This window comes from Bos grunniens, chromosome 17 (assembly GCF_055505025.1).
Source record: "Bos grunniens cultivar Pamir isolate PY7600 chromosome 17, Bosgru_T2T1.0, whole genome shotgun sequence".
Lineage (NCBI taxonomy): Eukaryota > Metazoa > Chordata > Mammalia > Artiodactyla > Bovidae > Bos > Bos grunniens.
The window spans coordinates 5,530,696-5,550,303 of NC_141181.1; the positions used below are offsets into that span (position 1 = coordinate 5,530,696).

Here is a 19,608-nt window from a genome sequence, read left to right on the forward strand (position 1 = left end):
AGTATTCAGTATTGTCAATTTAACACTTAATTAGTGTTAAAGGGGGCTGTAAATGATAAGCTGCCATAGTTTAGCATAATTTTCGATTAAAGTATACTTACGGAGTAAGTATCTTCTCTTCACCACTGGAAGAAGTCATACATGAGACCAAGCTATTGAGTTTCACTAATTTGATTGTTCCTTTACCAAGATTTTTTTCCCAGCTGATTTGAAGTCCTACCTTTAATTGTCTTGGTGTATTCATTACATTAGTAGGTTTTTTTTAATTCTTATTTTATTAAAACAGCAGTATTTTTTCTTATTTTGTTGTTTGTTTATCCTAAGTCTCTTTAAGAGTAATAGTTTCATAATTCTGTTGGATTGTACTTCTCTGTGAGTTACATTATGTGATTATTTTGAAGTATATAAAATTTCACATGTGTATCTTCTGTTACTCATCTCGCTTTTCACCCCATCACACACACACACGCAAAATCACAGATTTCCCATTCCAATTACATTTCTTAGAGCATTTCTTTTAGAATTACTTATACCTATTTGTTTTAATATCTTTGTATAATATAAAGCATCTTTGTTTCTGTATCATAGACTATGATCATATGTGCATTCCTGACTACATAAATAAGGCATGGTTTAGATGTAGTTCTTTCATTGAGGTTGTAGGCATCATAGTTCCATTTTTGTCAGCAAACAGAAATAACATTAATCAATGCTGCCAAGATTTATATTTTCACAAAATTTTTATATAGATCAGCTGGAAAAGGCAATGGCACCCCACTCCAGTACTCTTGCCTGGAAAATCCCATGGACTGAGGAGCCTGGTGGGCTGCCATCTATGGGGTCGCGCAGAGTCTGACACGACTGAAGCGACTTAACAGCAGCAGCAGCAATTATAGATCAGCCAGAAGACAATATAAAATACCATTTATGTTCATATAAATACAAACAGTCCTGAAACTTCAAATTTGAAGAGAAAGGAAGTTCATTTCTTTTTCAGATAACCATTCTACATATCTTAAGGGTATTAAAGATAGTCCTGATGATAATTTCACATTGGATATTTATAAAATTGGTTTCATCATAGTTAATGGATGAAATTAAGTATAACTCCAGGAAAAATCAAAGTGGAAAAAAACATCATTTTCCTGAAATGTTGCTACTTTGGAGTGATTTTTTTAAATGACATTGTTCCAGAAAACAATTTTGTATTCTTGCTGGCTCATTCTAAAACTGAACCTTTTGGATAGATTTGGCTTATGAAAGTGACATAAACTGTCTTTACTTCCAGAAGGGTGCTAATAATGGGAAACTCTTTTATATGTATTTGACTGAAAGTGAATTTATTCACCTTTGATATATTTGTCATAGTTTTCCTTGATAATCCTCCATATTTTAGAAGGTAGTATTTTTGTTAATATAGACTTCTCTCTGAGTCTAGTTTTTCCTCTTATCTCTAAAGATTGTGAGCTTTTTGCTTTATTTGGATTTCTATAGTAGCTTCGTAACACACACAAAAAATATGATTTATAAAAATTGCTAAGAATCTAAAAAGTATAATTTATTGATAACCATGGCAATAAAGATTTTCTTGGATTAAGCATTCCTTTGAGAGATTGCCTGAGGGCAAAGAAGTGTTGCTAGACAGGAGAATGAGTGAGCCTGGCTTAGCATGACACCTGTCTCCCCCTGCCGCCCACCCTCTTTAATTTATTTCTTATTGAAGTGTGGTTGAATTACATTGTGATAATTACTGTTATACAGAAAACCGACTCAGTTAAACATACATACACATTATTTTTCATATTATTTTCCATTATGGCTTATCACAAGATGTTGAGTATAATTTTAACTGCTAAAAAAAAAAATTTCTATTTTTAAAAATGCTTTATTTTATATATAAAGAAATAATGGTATAGATCTAAAGTCGTCAAGGAGACTAACATCTTATTGGAGACTAAGTACTATTATTATTTAATAATAATAATAATGTCAGGAAGTGAACTTATAATAATTTTTTATAATTCAAAAGATCTCAAAGTCCTTTACCAACACTTACTTACTACTCTCAAAAACCTTGACAAAATATCTCACTAGTCTCACATGGGAGACTTGTGATAAAGACCATTATCCTTAGTTTATAAGTAAATGCCAAAAAGAGCAGAATGGTAACAGTTGATGATCTACAACAAAACCTAAATTTTTAATACAGAATCGGCCAACATTTTGTTTGTTCCTTTTTTTTTTAATTAGTTTAATTCACTGAAATATAGCAATTCTGAGAAAGTATTATCCACTTTTTAAATATAACATGGTGGTCTTTTATATAAGTTATAGCAAAAAAACAAAAATTAGCAACTCTAATTGAAATGACAAGTTTGGGCGAGGAAAATAAAATTACCTGAAATAAATCTTCAGTTTAAGAGCTTCTCTTGTGTAGAAGTAGTCCTTAGGAAGAATTACTGTTCCAGAGTTTACCTTTAATACAAATGAATAGAAAATTGCATTCGCTAGACCATTTGATGTGACTCCCAGAAGCCTGTAACCCCTCTTCTTCAGTGTTGTAGAGAAGTAGTTTGGGACACTGCCCACTATCTGTTCCCATAAGGAACGCAAAACCTTGTGTTCTTTGAGAAACTGGTATAACTAATTATTGTTTTGTTTTTGCTTGGCAGCCTAATTAAAAAACCATGTAGAATATTGTTGCCAATATATTTTGTGTTCTTCTTCTGTAGTTTAAACGTTTTCTGATTTATATTTTTCCTGATTCTGATTTTCTTATTAATATTTTTCTATTTGGCTATGTGTGTTTTCTATAACATCAGGATGTTTTGGTGGAATAGACAAGCATTTAATAAGTTGAAGTTCATTGTTGAGTTAGGGCCTTTGCTGTTTTAAAAGGAATGGGTGCCAGTTACCTGTGGAGTTAGCACTTCAACTTTCTTTAGCACTTGAGTATTTCTTTACATTTCTTTTTAATGCGTTCAGACACTGGACTAGATGATATCTTAATCACCAGTAATAAAGGAAATTTTGTCTGTTAATTTGCAGATAAACTTTTGAAATCTGAGCCACTCTGGATTTGTTTCTTAGCATTTAAGATCCATTGAATGTTTCTGTAAAATGCTTGTTTTCAGCTTCAGCTGGATTACTAAAGTATAGACTTTTTCATTTGACTATTCTAAATATCTTGAGCATTAAGCATTTCTTTTCCACAGATATAACTTTGTACCTGATAATTTCTGTGTTAAATGTCAATTTCACATAGAAGACTAATAGTATGATATTAGACTGACACTGAGAAACTTGCCTAGGCTTTGATTGATTGATAATTTCAAAATTAAGTGGTTTATGGAGTATCCATTAAAAATATATTGTCAAATTATATATGTGTGTATTTGTATATGTGTGTGTATATATATATTGGAGAAGGCGATGGCACCCCACTCCAGTACTCTTGCCTGGAAAATCCCATGGGCAGAGGATCCTGGTAGGCTGCAGTCCATGGGGTCTCTAAGAGTCGGACACGACTGAGCAACTTCACTTTCACTTTTCACTTTTCATGCATTGGAGAAGGAAATGGCAACCCACTCCAGTGTTCTTGCCTGGAGACTCCCAGGGACGGGGGAGCCTGGTGGGCTGCCGTCTATGGGGTCGCACAGAGTCGGACACGACTGAAGCGACTTAGCAGTAGTAGCAGCAGCAGTATATATATATGAACATGCACATATATATAGATTGTTGAATATAGTTATGCCTTTTTATTTTAAATGAACTTCCATATATAATACTGAATGGTCTTTTTTGATAGACCAAAAATAATTATTCCACAAAAATTTTTTCACTGTCATTTGTCAATCGGAGTATTAAATTGAATACTGACTGGTTGAAATACTTTCTATAAAGAATGTACTCAATAAATATGTGATTAATGATGAACTCTATATATAAAAAGTCATTGGGAAAGCGTAATTTATTTCATGTAATTCCTCTTTAACATCAAAAAATTATTCAGAATATGTTTTTACTCCCTATATGAGCCTAGGCCCTTTAAATGATAATTTATCTTAATCTATAAGTTAGTTTACATGAAAAGCCAGCTTTTTTGTTCTGTTTAGTTCATTCTGTCCTAATATTGTAATTTGAATTTTTATGTGATTTGTGAGGCTGATTGAATGAGCATAGTCAGAAGCTGTCATTCCCCTTTTCCTGCTCTTTTATTTATTCTACTTGACTTTACACACTGGAAATAAATTGATGGTTTGCAAGTATTGTAAATAAAATTTTTAAATCAATGATATGTCAAAGACCTAGCTCAAATACACAACCCTATTTGGCCCATCAAGAAAGTCCCCATAAGCAATATAAAGGAATGAGAACCCAATCACTTTTATAAGCCTTTGTCATTTACAAGTAAAGGGTGTAAATGTTTGAAAAGTTCATCATTCTGATATAAACACTTTGATATGATAAAGAACTATGAATTATCTCATTTCAAAGGATTCTGAAATCATGCCACACAGAGTGTATAGGAATTTCATTTTAAGTGAAATTATATTTTAGTAAGGACAGAAAAAGTTAACATTTAAAGAACTAATAAAGTAAAAATATATATAAATAGATTTGATAAAATTCCTGAGTCGGGGCTCACAGAGCAAAGGGAGGAGAAAAGGCAGAGGGGTTTAATAAGTATTCCTTGAAGAAGTGAGGAGTTACTAGGATCAAGTTCATAAAGATCAATAGTATATTTTAAAATCTGGTGTGTGTTTGTTAAAATTGAATATTAGGAGGTGCTGCCTTTCCATAGTATTAGTAACTAGAATGTAGAATTACATTGCGTTTATCTATAGGCACTTTGCCCTACAGAGAGTGTTTCCTAATTAAAAAGAGGCGCCGGGTACGCTGTGCTTTTTCTTTCCGTAGCTGGCACTTTACGTGCTGTCATTCCTGGAACCCAAAGACCTGCTGCAGGCGGCTCAGACGTGCCGCTACTGGAGAATTTTGGCTGAAGACAACCTTCTCTGGAGAGAAAAATGCAAAGAAGAGGGTAAGGTTCAAAATCACAGAGAGAAAATGTTTGTGGTTCGAAAAAGCAGAGTGATTCTGAAAACAAAACACAACAAAAAAATAGTAAGTTTTTTGTGCTTGTAGAATAAAGTGGTGAATCAATTTAAAAAAGAACTTTGGCAGCCTATCAAGGAATCAAGACTGCATCTTCATTTACATTCACCTAATATATAAAACCCACAGGTTATTCCGCATGTTCAGATGAGCCAAATCTTGGCACTAACCCCTTTAATGAGCATTGTAACTAACAGTGAAATATATCTGATTTGCTTCCTGGTCTCCAGTAGAATTAATAAACAGTGAGAAAGTCAAGATGAAGACAATATAAACATAACCCCCAAATTAAATTAGCAATTAAATACTCAAATTGTAGTCTCTTCATTTCTTCCACGAATATTGATTAAACACCTCTTACGTGCTAGATCACGCCCGTAATCTTCCCACCATAGAGCTTGTATTCTGAGACTTGGTAAAAAAAAAAAAATCCCCTTTCTTACTAATGGTGTAGGTATCATCCATATTAATTCAAAAAAGAGAATGTTTTTTCCAGCAGGCATCTAGAAAAGTATTATTTTTGAAAAAAACTATGCTAAAATATTATTTGCCTTCAACAAGCAAACTTTTTAAGAAAGAATCATAGAGGGTAAGACAGATGCAGTGTCGGTTCTCCTCCACTTCACGGAGATCATAGTGGAGTGGGCAACACCGATGGTTAGTAAAGCTGGGAAGTGAAGATCCAGAGTCCTTGGTTTCTCATCCTGCCACTGCCCAGGAAACCCTTCCTTCTCAAGTCATCATAAAGTAGGATTAATTATGGTCGCTTTACTTTCTCTCATAGAATCATTGTTTAATGACCCTTTTAAACAGTGTGATAATTTACACACAAATAGAATTTATCACTTTGACCATTTTTAAGTGTACGTTGCAGTGGCATTAAGTCCATTGACATTGCACTTGGTCCTGCAGCCGTCACAACCATCCATCTGCAGAACGTCGTCATCTTCCCCAGCTGCAGCTCCATGCCCATTTAACAGTAACTCCTTATTCCTCCTCCCCACAGCCCTGGAGACCACCATTTTGGTTTCTGTCTCTATACATTTGACTGCCCTAGGGACCTCATGTAAATATAATCATACAATAGTTGTCTTTTTGTGACTGTCTTATTTCACTTAGCATAATGTCTTAAAGATTTACCCAGATGTGTCAGAATTTCCTCCTTTCTTCAGGCTAAACATTCCATTGTCTGTATATACCACTTTTTCCCTCCATTTATCCATCTGTGGACACTGGGTTGCTTCCACCTCTTGGCTGTTATAAAGAACGATGGTGTGAACGTGGGTAGACAAATAACTGTTCAGGTCCCTACTTCCAGTTCTTTTGGGTGTTGTGTCCAGGGTGGAATTGCTGGGTCATGTGGTAATTTTATGTTTATTTTGAGGAATCGCTATACTGTTTTTCATAGCAGCTATATCATTTTACATTCCCACAAGCATTGCCCAAGGGTTCCAATTTATGCACATCCTCACCAACATTTTATAGACTTATTCTAAGAGAGAAATTAAACAGTTAATATACAACATGCCATACAGAATGCAAAATTTACATGATTGTTTTGTCATAACAGTGTTCGTGTTCTGCATTTCGGTGGTTTTGAGCATAGGAGAAAATTAGATACATTATAAAATGTGTAATTTGTATTATTGGTAAAGGCAGTTATACTCTTTAAATGTTCCACTTTTCAGGTATTGATGAACCATTGCACATCAAGAGAAGAAAAGTAATAAAACCGGGTTTCATCCATAGTCCTTGGAAAAGTGCATACATCAGACAGCACAGAATTGATACGAACTGGAGGCGGGGAGAACTCAAGTCTCCTAAGGTAACTGAACGCAGTGCAGTCTAACAGAAACCGTTAATCAGTGCTGTGGTACACAGTGCGCTCTTTCCCTGGCAAGCCGTGTGATTTGACAGCCCATCTTCTGTACAAGGAAAACAATATATTTTTAAAATAACAGAAAATGTAACTGACAGTGTTCCTCTTTACTAATTTTTCTCTAGTCTGACAACTAATTGTACTTGGTACTTGAATAAAATTGACGACTAATTGTACTTGAATAAAAGATGAGTTGATTTACCTGTTCTATCTATTGCATGTAAATGAAAATTTCTGAATATCCTGTTGAATTTTGTGTCATACTTATACCTAAGAATTTGTTCTCTCTGACCAAGCATGATTTTTTGAGGAATGCTTGAAGCAACTTAGCAGCAGCAGCAGCATGTTTGGGGGGCTTGTTTGGTAGCTTTTGTGTGTTTTAATTTTATAAATTTAAGCCTAATTCTGATTTTCTGCCTTGTAACATTTCAAGTATATAAAGAATGGCAAAAATGCTTGAAATTCTTGGCTGTATTTTTTAACTGGAATAAAAGCAATCTGGGGAGACATTTTGTATTAATACATACATGTTATGACAGACTTTTTAAGTTGAAAAGGTTGGTGAGTATTGTCTTTCTGCACTTAGTAGGTACTTTTGTTTTTGTGTGTCAAAATTGCACAACTGAAGTGCATATTCTTTTGGTTTGAAAAGATAAAATAGATGGTATAAAAGACATTTGCATTCAAACCATCTTTATGAGGTTTTGACTGATTTTAGTGGTTGATGTCTCATGTATAGGTAGTAGAATACGGAAACAAGATGTTTGATACTTGATTCATCTGCCAGGAAGGATACTTCGCATTTTGCATAAATTTTTGTTCTAGAAGTAGACTGTGCATTCCCGTTGCTATTCATGGCCTGGCTTTCCTTCCGCCGGTGTTTACCGTGCTTCTGATCTGCACATCTGTGTCGTAGGTGCTGAAGGGACATGATGATCACGTGATCACGTGCCTGCAGTTTTGTGGTAACCGAATCGTTAGTGGTTCTGATGACAACACTTTAAAAGTTTGGTCAGCAGTCACAGGCAAAGTAAGTTTCCTTCTTTCTGCACTTCATAAAGTCACTCTTTGGTACATATTCTTTGCAAGGATCAACCAGTGAGCTGAAAACAAAGATTCGTTTTTGACTCTAGCTTAGTTTGATAGCAAGTATCAGAGCTTCTAATTTAGCTTTTTCCTTGGCATGAAAATGATGTTTCTCAAGGTAGGGATGTCATTAGTTTCTTCTTCATTTAAATAGTTGGTCTATGTTTGTAACTTAGGTTAAGATTTTACAGATGTGGTGGTGTGGGTTTTTTTTTTTTTTTGGCCTAATTTTTCCCACTTTTATTAACCATCTAAGTTATATCTCCTTCCTTTTTAATCTTTTCCAAAAATATGATTGAGGGGTATTTTTCCTTTGAAACTTTGTTGATAACCTAACTATAGTTTAAAAGTTAAATAAATCGTGTTAATTTTGATTTATGTCAAACCCTATAAGTTAGAAGTTAAAGCGGGCTGTTTAGTTAAATAAGAGTTTGAAGAAAACAAAGCAGTCCAGGCTCACTGCATATAATGTTACTCTTTAAAGATTCTCTTCTGAACACTTATTTTTATCTGTCCAATGGAAAATATTTTCGTGAATTAAGTAATTGACCACCTAAAAAATAATAAAAGAAAAGTGTTGGCAGGGGGAAAACCTGTGTTTTAAAATGTTGATTCTTGGGCAAAAATCTTCTAAATATTCCAAGTCAGATGTTACAATTTTTTAAAACAGTTTCATATTTCCATAGTGTAATATTAGTCTTAGATTTATTTCAGAGTTTTAATGTCTGTCTTTTTTTTTTTTCTGATTTTATTTTATTTTTAAATTTTACATAATTTTATTAGTTTTGCCTGTCTTTACTTGTCTAGAAGTACCTTGCCTGCCTCCTAACTACTGCCTTGGGGCAGATTCAGATGAAATGTGGTATGTAGCCACACCCAACCCTGTTGGCATTCTTTCATTGAATCCATTCCCATGGAAGAAACCAAGTTGCAATTTTAATATTATTATCAAAGAGGCCAGGCCAGAGCTGTCATACTTTAGTCAGAAAGGTTTACTTTCTATATCCATGCTCCTAAATTATGTGTGCGTGTATAAAATGCAGTGCTGCCAAGTAAATAAAGCAAATGAAATAGTGATGGGATCGTGTTATTCTGGTGTGAAAATTATTTTCTGATGTGCTAGACATTCCAGTTGAGTAAATAACTTTAATCCAGATTTTAATGAGCTACTAAAATGTCATTTACATTGTTTTTCTTTCTACCTCAAAGTAATCATCTTAAGTGTTTTTGCAGTGTCTGAGGACATTAGTGGGACACACAGGTGGAGTGTGGTCATCACAGATGAGAGACAACATCATCATTAGTGGATCCACGGATCGGACTCTCAAAGTGTGGAACGCAGAGACGGGGGAGTGCATACACACCTTGTACGGCCACACGTCCACCGTGCGTTGTATGCACCTCCATGAGAAAAGGTGGGGTCCTGTCACGCTTGGGGTTCTTCCTCTGTCACTTGTGAACCTGGGGCCTGTTGTGCGGAGTTCGGTTATACAATACTTACTGTGTCTAGTAGAGGGTGAGTGCTAATGTGCTTTTAAATTAGACTTTAATTATTCAGCTTCAGATGTTTCTCTGCTAGGAAAGCAGTGGGGTATTGCCTTAAAATCGGGCAGTTGTCATTAAGTCTCCTTCCTCATTTAATGGTGGTGGTGGCTTCCACTTTGAAACGCCTTGTTCTGTGATCTTGACTGATACCTTAGACTTTATTGTTCTAAATCTTTGATGACTCATCATGTTAAAAAAAATATTTGGGGTGGGAGGATATATTTTTGTTGGGAGGACAAATTCAGTTATTCAGGCTTCAAGCCTCTGAGTCTCTCTAGTTACCCACCCACCACCCTTCCCCGTCTCCACTGTCTCCCCTGTGTCCAGTGAAAAGCTGAGTGAGGCTGTGGGTTTTAACTCATTGTCATTACCTGGCACCTGAACTGGTGACTGAGCTTTCGTATTTGGTCACCTTGCACACAGCTGGCAGAGAACCTCCTCTGATTGTGGTAGGACCACGAGCCTTTGGGAGCCTTCTGTTGCTCTCTGAATTAAGGAAGAAATCCAGTTTTCAGAATAGTTTCAGCCAGTGCTAGCCTTTTTCTTCTCAGCATCTTTGCTGTTGCTTTTAATTCCTGCTACAGAGCCTTCCTATTAAAAGTCCTTTTTGTTTTCCATTGGCATGTCTTCATGGTACTCCTGTTAAACAGATGTGATTTCTACCTATTTTGTCAGAAAAAGTCTCTCTGAAGGGTCGTTAGAGTGAATCCACTCCAGTTTGTACTGTTCATTCTGTCCATGGCATTCTTCATTAAGAACCATTACATTAGGCATATTTCACTCTAGGTTTGTAATACATGAAGAAAAGTACCTTTTTCACTTGTGATTTGAATCTACTTTTAACAGTGCTCTACTATTAAAACTGGGGGAGTTAGTGTCAAGAGACCTTGCATTTCAGTTTTCAGTATGTGCTGACTTAAATGTCTCAATGCTTCCATTTTCTACTCTTCAAACATGAAAAGTGGTCTTTCTTTATCTCTTAGGAATAACATTAAAGACAGCTGAGTTTTCAGCTCTCCTTTATAATCTAAAGGTGATTACAGTATTTGTATCACTCTTGTTTTCAGAAGAGTATCACTTTAATAATCTTGGGTCAAAATTTTAAGGGATTTCTGTTGCTTCTACATGTGTATCTTCTAAAATCTCTATATCTTAGTGCCCTCATAGCCTATTGAATATTTTAAAATATAAGCATAAGCAACCTTTGTTTGAGGACCTATTTGAAACTGGTTAATTTAACCAGAGTATATGGTATAAACCACATATCTTTAGCAGTTTAAATTCCAAATTCTTTTTGAGACACTTCTATTGAATTTTTTCCTTAGTCATAAAGGGAATGTGTGTTCATATTAGAATTTGGGGAAATGGCAGAAAGAATAAAGAAAAAATTTAAAAATTTAAAAATATTAATGTTACTACCTATTAACATTTTATACATACTGCCCACACTGGCATCTTACTTCTAAAATCAAGATCTTGTTGTATGTATTTCGAGTTTGCCATGTGTTCTACTAATTTTTTATCTTTATCTTCCTCTGCTTCATCTTCATTGTATCTAGCTATAATACAGTAGTTTTCAAACCGCAGGAAGCCAAGGTGCTCCTGGGTCCCTTATAGGTGGGGGAACCAAACAGGCAGAATTCCAAGGCTTTCCAAGTTCCCATAGCGTGTATTTATTTTGAAAACAGCTGGTTTCTGCTTAAGAAAAAGAAAAGAAGTTTTAATGACCACTGACTTTGTATGTATTGTTTTCCCATGATTTTAAGTTCTCATACATTTTTTCCTGTTATACCCACAGAGTTGTTAGCGGTTCTCGAGATGCCACCCTTAGGGTTTGGGACATTGAGACAGGCCAGTGTTTACATGTGCTGATGGGTCACGTAGCAGCAGTCCGCTGTGTTCAGTATGATGGCAGGAGGGTTGTGAGCGGAGCGTATGACTTCATGGTGAAGGTGTGGGACCCAGAGACAGAGACCTGTCTGCATACGCTGCAGGGCCACACCAACAGGGTCTACTCACTACAGGTAAGAGACCATGCTCTCTCACTCCTGCGGTGCTACATAACGAGTTATAATGTTGTCTTATTCCGTAATCACTGTCAAACTGCTGATCCAGTACAGTCCAGAAACAGATTAATTATTCTGCTGTTTACATTTACTTTAAAATTGGCACAAAGAAAGCATACATTTTGAAATTATTTAAATGATGTTTCCATTTTTCTGTGATTCATCTTCCTCTAAAATACAAATATTGGTCTTGGAACCTGAGATTTGGGGGCTCTGAATTTTCCTGTGTTAGTTAATGGGGAGACAGTCTCATAGGAAAATAACCTGGATTTTAATAAACTCCTTAGCACAGGATTAATTTGGCCAGAAGCTGCCCCTTTGCCTTGATAGCTGGAAGTTGATGGACCACGTAATTGTGATTCTGTCCCAATTCAAAGTGGAAGTGGCGCTTTCGGCACAAAGCTGTTACAGGGCTGCTGGGTTGTGGTCATGGAGGAGGAAATTTGTCTTAAACATTTTTGGTTTGTTTTTGTTTGAACCTGATATCCTAGAATAGATTGCCATATTTTGACATAAGTAACTGGATTATTAGCAGGTTTAAAAAATAGGTCTTGCTTTGTTTCCTGAAAAGACAGCATTTTCCATTAAAAAATACAGTTGACTCTTGAACAGTGTAGGAGTCAGAGGCACTACCTGCCACCACCACTCCAGTCAAAAATCCTCACGTGACTTTACAATTGGCCCTTGATGTCTGCAGTCCCACATCCAAGAGTTCAGCCAACCTGGGACTGTGTAGAAACATAGTAGACATTGAGCAAAAGAAACTTGTAAGTGTAGTGGACCCTCCCAGTTCAAACCCATGTTGTGCAAGGGTCAGCTGTATTTCCTATTATTAATACTTACACAGCTTGTTTACCAATTACGGCCCACTAGTGATCAGCAAATTAGTACATGGTCCTAGGGCTCACAGTTCAGTCCTTGGAGTATTTGTTTCTTCATGGGATTATGTCTATGTCATAAAATATTGACGTAAAATAAAGATGTCTGTTAACTTAGAAAAGGTTATTAATTTGGAGGAGAGGGAATTGGCTGCAGTTGTCTGTATGTTTTGTGATGTGTAGCCCATTTAAATAAACCCTTAGATTGAGAAAATAGGTAGGAACTTTATTATCAGTCTGGGAATTGGTAGATGTTTGTTGACTTCTGGTTTAGCAGGGAAGCTGAAGAAGAGTACTATAGATAGTTTGCTTTGGTTATCAAAATGCCACCACTTCTAATTCTAATTATCTGTTGGCACAGTTCCTACCTAGCATTAGGTTCCTGTAAATGAAATTTTTATTTTACATACAGTTTAATGGAACTTGCTTTGAAGTATCGCTCTTTTTGTGCCCTGGATGTTGATGAGCACACCCTGTATCATAAATCACATCAGTAGTGTTACCTTCCTGTTGGGAAGTGAAACTCAAATGGTAGTCCGTATCGAATCATTCATAATATGTAGCTACCAAGTATGGCCAGATGGTCTGACAATAATATGTTCATTGTGCTTCTTTAAAAATTGTTTCTGCATCTAGTTTGAAGCCACTGGTCATAAAAAATTCACGTTTCTGATAGAAGCTTCTGAGAACACACACTGGAGAGTTGTTGGTTGCATGCAGTTTATCCTGGTACCTCATTTTGTTCCTGGCATTATCTGTTTCTCATGCTTTGCTCCCCTCCCTTTTTAGGATTAAAGTCAATAGATAATATCAAGAATATCTACACTTCTAGTCTAATAAACTGTGTCTGTTGTAGTTTGATGGCATCCATGTGGTGAGTGGATCCCTTGATACATCAATCCGTGTTTGGGATGTGGAGACAGGGAACTGCATTCACACGTTAACAGGACACCAGTCGTTAACAAGTGGAATGGAACTCAAAGACAACATTCTTGTCTCTGGGAATGCAGATTCTACAGTTAAAATCTGGGATATCAAAACAGGACAGTGTTTACAAACATTGCAAGGTAAATACTGGCTCCCCACCTTTAGTTGCGTCCCTTAGAAATGAGACAGTTGGTCAGAAGAGAAGTGCGGAACTTCTGTGTCACAGAATGATTAACCTCATACAAAAGGAAAACTGATTTTGGATAAGTTTTTGAGCATTTCCACTCTGAACTGACAGAACTAGGCTACCCTAAGAAAGTGTTTTAAACTGTGTTTTTAATATAAAAGTGTTTAATCACTTCCTACAGGTATGGTTAACTCTACCTAACCTGAAAGAACAATGTGAAGAGAGATCTTAGCTGTATCACAGAAGCAGCATGCTTGTTTGTTGAGTATTTGTTGAGTGATCATATATTTTGAATTTGTCGTCCAATTTTAAATTAAAGAGCTGCCTTACTGGGGGTGGAGGGAGGGGGAGCCTCTAATCTGATAGGAAATTGCTTTGGCCTTGACTTAGACCCTTAACCATCTGCTTAAGTAGGATGGGAGGGAATCACAGTACCCACTCAACTAGAGGAGGAAACGTCTGAAAGCCACTAGCACTAAATGAGGCACGAAGCTGTTAACTTCTTCTATCGTGACTAACTGCTTTTTATTGGTCAGAGCCCTTGGAAAGTGTTAGTTTTCAGTGGGGCCGTTTGGTAGGTGGTACTACAGCATTTTTCTCATTGACAATTTTTGTCTCTTTCTCAGAGTCTTGGAATAGGGTCCATTCAGCCTTTGCCTTGATTGGTCAGTTCAGAGTGGTAGGGTAGTATAGTAGATGGTCCACAAGCAGAATATGGGCTTCTTCAACACCCAGAACACACGATGTGTGCCTGGCAGTGAAGCACGCTTCCTGAAAGACAGAACCCTCAAAGACCTACATTCCAGTTACAAATAGCTACCAGATTTTCCTACATCCCTGCTGATTCTAAAATACTCAGAACGCAGTTTCTAAATGTGCAGTGTTTAAAATATTTCATTTATTGTGTGTTCCAATGTAGATTCCACAAATTACAATCTAACTGACCTGAAACCATGATCTCTAACCAGTAATGAAATTCCTTTGGTTTTGCCTAGGTCCCAACAAGCATCAGAGTGCTGTGACCTGTTTACAGTTCAACAAGAACTTTGTAATTACCAGCTCAGATGATGGAACTGTAAAACTATGGGACTTGAAAACGGGTGAATTTATTCGCAACCTAGTCACATTGGAGAGTGGGGGGAGCGGGGGAGTTGTGTGGCGAATCAGAGCCTCGAACACAAAGCTGGTGTGTGCTGTCGGGAGTCGCAACGGGACGGAGGAAACCAAGCTGCTGGTGCTGGATTTTGATGTGGACATGAAGTGAGGAGCAGGAAAGGGGGCATTGTCCCCACGCGTAGGCGACAGACTCCCTGCCCTTCCCCCTGCAAAAGAAAAAAAAAAGAAAAAAGAAAAAGAAAAAATATCCCTTGTTCTCAGTGGTGCAGGATGTTGGCTTGGGGCAACAGAGCGAAAAGACCTACAGACGCAGAAGGAAAAGAGGAGGCGATGACAGACCGCAGCTGACAGGAGAGGTGCCTGCCGGCTCTTCCCGGAAGAGGCTTCACGTTGGACTGAGGGCAGCTTTGCAACACGAGACTTTCGAAATCAAACCAGGTGCAATTATTTCTTTATTTTCTTCTCCAGTGGTCGCTGGGCAGCGTTACTGCTGAGACGTCCTTACAGATTCCGCTGGCCTGTTCTTTTACCACTGAGACCTAGAAAGAAGCTGCAATAACACCCACACAGTACCAAGTGGACTGTCTCACCAGAGAGCATCTGAAACAAAAAAAGTTATTTTTCTGGAGTGGAAAAGCTAAAAAGGAAAAAAATTACTGTGAATTGTTTTTGTACAGTTATCATGAAAAGCTTTTTTTTTTTTTTTGCCAAACCATTGCCAATGTCAATCAATCACAGTATTAGCCTCTGTTAATCTATTCCTGTCGCTTCCACATACACTCTTTAATGCCTATGTTGCTCAAAGGTGGCAAGTTGTCCTGGGTTCTGTGAGTCCCGAGATGGATCTAATTCTTGATGCTGGTGCTAGAAGTAGGTCTTCAAATATGGGATCGTGTCCCACCCCTGTACTGTACTCCCAGTGGCCAAACTTATTTATGCTGCTAAATGAAAGAAAAAAAAAGCAAATTATTTTTTTTTATTTTTTTTCTGCTGTGACGTTTTAGTCCCAGACTGAATTCCAAATTTGCTCTAGTTTGGTTACGGAAAAAAAAAAAAAGACTTTTTGCCACTGAAACTTGAACCATCTGTGCCTCTAAGAGGCTGAGAATGGGAGAGTTTCAGAAAATAAAGAGTGAAGTTTGCCTGCAAGTAAAGAATTGAGAGTGTGTGCAAAGCTTATTTTCTTTTATCTGGGCAAAAATTAAAACACATTCCTTGGAACAGAGCTGTTGCCGCCTGTTCTGCGGAGAAACTTTTCTTTTTGAGGGCTGTGGTGAATGGATGAACGTGCATAGTAAAACTGACAAAATATTTTAAAAATATATAAAACACAAAATTAAAATAAAGTTGCTGGTCAGTCTTAGTGTTTTACAGTATTTGGGAAAACAACTGTTACATTTGATTGCTCTGAGTAACTGACAAAGCAGAAACCATCCCGTTTTTGTAGTAAAGGCATCACGTGCAAACAAGCGAAATGAATGGAAAAGTCAAATGGTTTGCCTCATTTTCCAGGAGCCACAACTCAAGCTGAACTGTGAAAGTGGTTTAACACTGTATCCTAGTGATCTTTTTTTTTTTCCTCCTCCTGTTTATTTTTTGTTTGTTTTATTTATAGTCTGATTTAAAACAATCAGATTCAAGTGGGTTAATTTTAGTTATGTAACAACCTGACATGATGGAGGAAAACAACCTTTAAAGGGATTGTGTCTATGGTTTGATTCACTTAGAAATTTTATTTTCTTATAACTTAAGTGCAATAAAATGTGTTTTTTCATGTTAGTATGCCTGTTTCTTCTACTGAGGTAATAGCACTTCATTATCAATAGTTAGGGTTTGTCTCTAATAGATGAAAGAGCAGAGCCCTGATTTCTTTAATCCCCCATGTTGTGTTTTCTGCAGCCAGAGTGGGAACAGGGCCCACAAGGAGCAAGTTGTATCTCTCTCGCAGGCAGACTGCCCGGGAAGACGCGCCCGCGCTCACCTCTAATGCGCTGCGCCGAGCACGCGTGAAGCCTGGCCCCTCACAGAGCTCCCAGACGCCTGCGTGCTGGTTACAACTAGAATTCCTATGGCAAGTTCATTGTTAAAGTCCGACCACATGTCGACTGCTTACCAGGAACTTTGCATATACATCTCTCAGAAGCTCCCATACCCCTGAGAAGTAGCTCTCTCCCCACTCCACAGAACTGTGGCTCACATGGGGTAGGGGTTTGCCAGGAGCCAGGTACTGGGCCAGCCAAGCACCAGGACTCACACCCATGCCTTTTAAGGAAAAACAAACCTAGAGTTTCGACAGACTGAAGCAAGGTTTTAGGGATGAGGTGCATTTTTGTGGTACTTTTAGCCTCTTTGTGACTTTTATTTAGTAAGCCGACCATTTTTTGCAGTAAGTGAAGAAAAATGAAGTTCAGTCACTGCAATTACGTAGCCTCTCCGATGGCAGGTTTCTGCCATGGGTGTATCTCCAGGAATCCCATCTAGCCAGGCCCGAGATGAGCATTGGAAAGGCGACAAATACAGAGGCTACTTAGAGGATACATTTCTTACAGTCGTGAACTATGTGTTCTTTACTCCTAGGGCAGCAGTTCTTGGGCCTCACTTGCCCAAGGCTGCTGAATCAGAACATCTGGGAATGAAGGGGACCCAAGCATCTGCATGTAAACTAGCTCACGAGGTAGGTTGTGGACACAGCTCTGAGAACCGCTGCTCTAGTTATTTGGTGTATTAGTGCCCAGCACATCACAGGCACAGGAACATCAGAGAGAAGCGACAGGATAAGGGAAAAGACAGGAAAACCACATGGTTAAAGGCAAAAATCATGTTAGGCTGTGAAGTGCAGGCGAGCGGCCCAGCCTGCTGCAGGGTGAGCATGGCCTAGCCCAGCACCACAGCTGCTGTTCACACAGACAACTCTGTGATCAAGAAGAAGCTGTGACTCTGCTGGGTAGTCTTGAAACTGCTTGATTTTTCATAATGTAAATGTGGCTTGACTCTAATACACTTGAAGCACAGCATCATCTATAAAAATGAATGTGCATTATAGACAGAATGAGTTCACAAATAGGTCTGAATCCAAAGCCCAGGTCTGCTAAATACAGGACCTTCATCAGATCACTTGACCTCATGTCTCCTCATCTTCTAGGAGGTAGAGAATCCTACCTCCCAAGGTTATTGTAGGGATTAAATTAAATGTTATGAAGCATACCAATCGCACTCAGTGGTAGCTACTCTTACAACTTTAAGAAAATAGACCCAGATAACTCTAACTTGCTATATTTGGGAGCAGTTGAATGTATTTGTGACTCATTCAGGTATATAATAAAAATAGCATTTCTCTCTATATAGCAATTTACTTTTTTTTTTTAAGTGGAGTCACATAAATTTCTCATTGAGTCTTACAGAAACCTTGTAAAAGGCAAATATGGAGCTCTTGTATATACCTAGATGTTCATTAAATGTTATTTATGAATAAATGAATAATCTTCATTACAGTGAATCTGTTCCAGGAAAAGGAAAATCTTAACCTCATCCCAAAGGTATTAAAATAAGAAAGGTCATAAAGGGAGCCTTGCTTGTGGCCTCCTTAATGAAGAAATTCACCACCTTATATAACTGTGAATTTTCAGTTGTTTATACCAGAAGAGAGGCAGCCCCCAAATTTAGATGTGACAAGTTCCCAAAGATCAAACAATGCCTGAAACTAAAACTAAAATTAGGACACAGAGTAACCCGTAAAAGCCCAGAGCAGGTGCTCAGTAAATGTTTGTGGAACTGAGCAAAGAGGGCTTCAGTTCAGTTCAGTTCAGTTCAGTCGCTCAGTCGTGTCCGACTCTTTACGACCCCATGAATCGCAGCACGCCAGGCCTCCCTGTCCATCACCATCTCCCGGAGTTCACTCAAACTCACGTCCATCGAGTCAGTGATGCCATCCAGCCATCTCATCCTCTGTCATCCCCTTCTCCTCCTGCCCCCAATCCCTCCCAGCATCAGAGTCTTTTCCAATGAGTCAGCTCTTCACATGAGGTGGCCAAAGTACTAGAGTTTCAGCTTTAGCATCATTCCTTCCAAGAACACCCAGGGCTGATCTCCAGTAGAATGGCTTATTATTTTATTATTATTGTTTTGAATTGTTCATAATTTTGACACTTGGAAGCTCCCTTATCGCTTTTTAAGAACCATAAGCTATCTCATTAATTTGCAACAGCTAGTACACACCAATTGGTGAAGTAAATATTTCAACCTACCTACTTGTTTCGTTTCAAAAGGTAATGGACATTTAGTTCATTGTATTAACTTAACGTTTAAGCCATTTTCTCTCTGCCTTTTGAGCTAGCCTGTTCAGTCTCCTTTCTGCTTCTCTGAATTGATTGGAGGCTACAATCAAATAACAACAACGAAGACCTCTGTGCCTAGCCCTTCCTGGAAGTGAACCGGGATCCGGGAAGGCGTCCCTAGATCCAGGCTGGGCCGTGTTTTCCACACACTTTCACTGATGCAATCCCTACACTTTGTGAAATGAAGACACTAAGGTGGACGGAGAAGCTGCCTGGCAGCGCCCGCCCGGCGTCATCCTGGCTCCTGTAACTCCTAACAACCCGTATTAATAGAAACCAGAAACAGGTTACTGGCGTAGCACGAGGAGATTAGATTCACATCACAATGACTGATGCCTTCCCTCAGACACAGCTTCATTCACTTTCCTTCTGTTAGTCATGCCCACCCCCAGTATAACTAGTCCACATTGTAACCTCTACTCCATCGGCTTCATTGGCAACAGAGGATTCAACCTGTCCCTTGCAGCAATTT

At 37.9% G+C, this 19,608-nt stretch overlaps 1 protein-coding gene across 13 annotated transcripts in view; it reads left to right on the top strand.

Moving 5' to 3' along the window:
• Positions 1 to 16,581, top strand: part of FBXW7 (F-box and WD repeat domain containing 7) — a 225,441-nt gene extending 208,860 nt beyond the window's left edge. For all 13 annotated transcript variants that reach the window (XM_086346309.1, XM_086346301.1, XM_086346306.1 and 10 more), the window contains 7 exons: positions 4,921 to 5,044; positions 6,807 to 6,943; positions 7,914 to 8,027; positions 9,317 to 9,498; positions 11,427 to 11,652; positions 13,429 to 13,639; positions 14,682 to 16,581. In XM_086346309.1, the coding sequence (XP_086202435.1) occupies positions 4,921 to 5,044; positions 6,807 to 6,943; positions 7,914 to 8,027; positions 9,317 to 9,498; positions 11,427 to 11,652; positions 13,429 to 13,639; positions 14,682 to 14,950 (1,263 nt within the window). In that variant the 3' untranslated portion in view covers positions 14,951 to 16,581. The remainder of the gene's footprint in view (positions 1 to 4,920; positions 5,045 to 6,806; positions 6,944 to 7,913; positions 8,028 to 9,316; positions 9,499 to 11,426; positions 11,653 to 13,428; positions 13,640 to 14,681) is intronic.
• Positions 16,582 to 19,608: the final 3,027 nt, after the last annotated feature.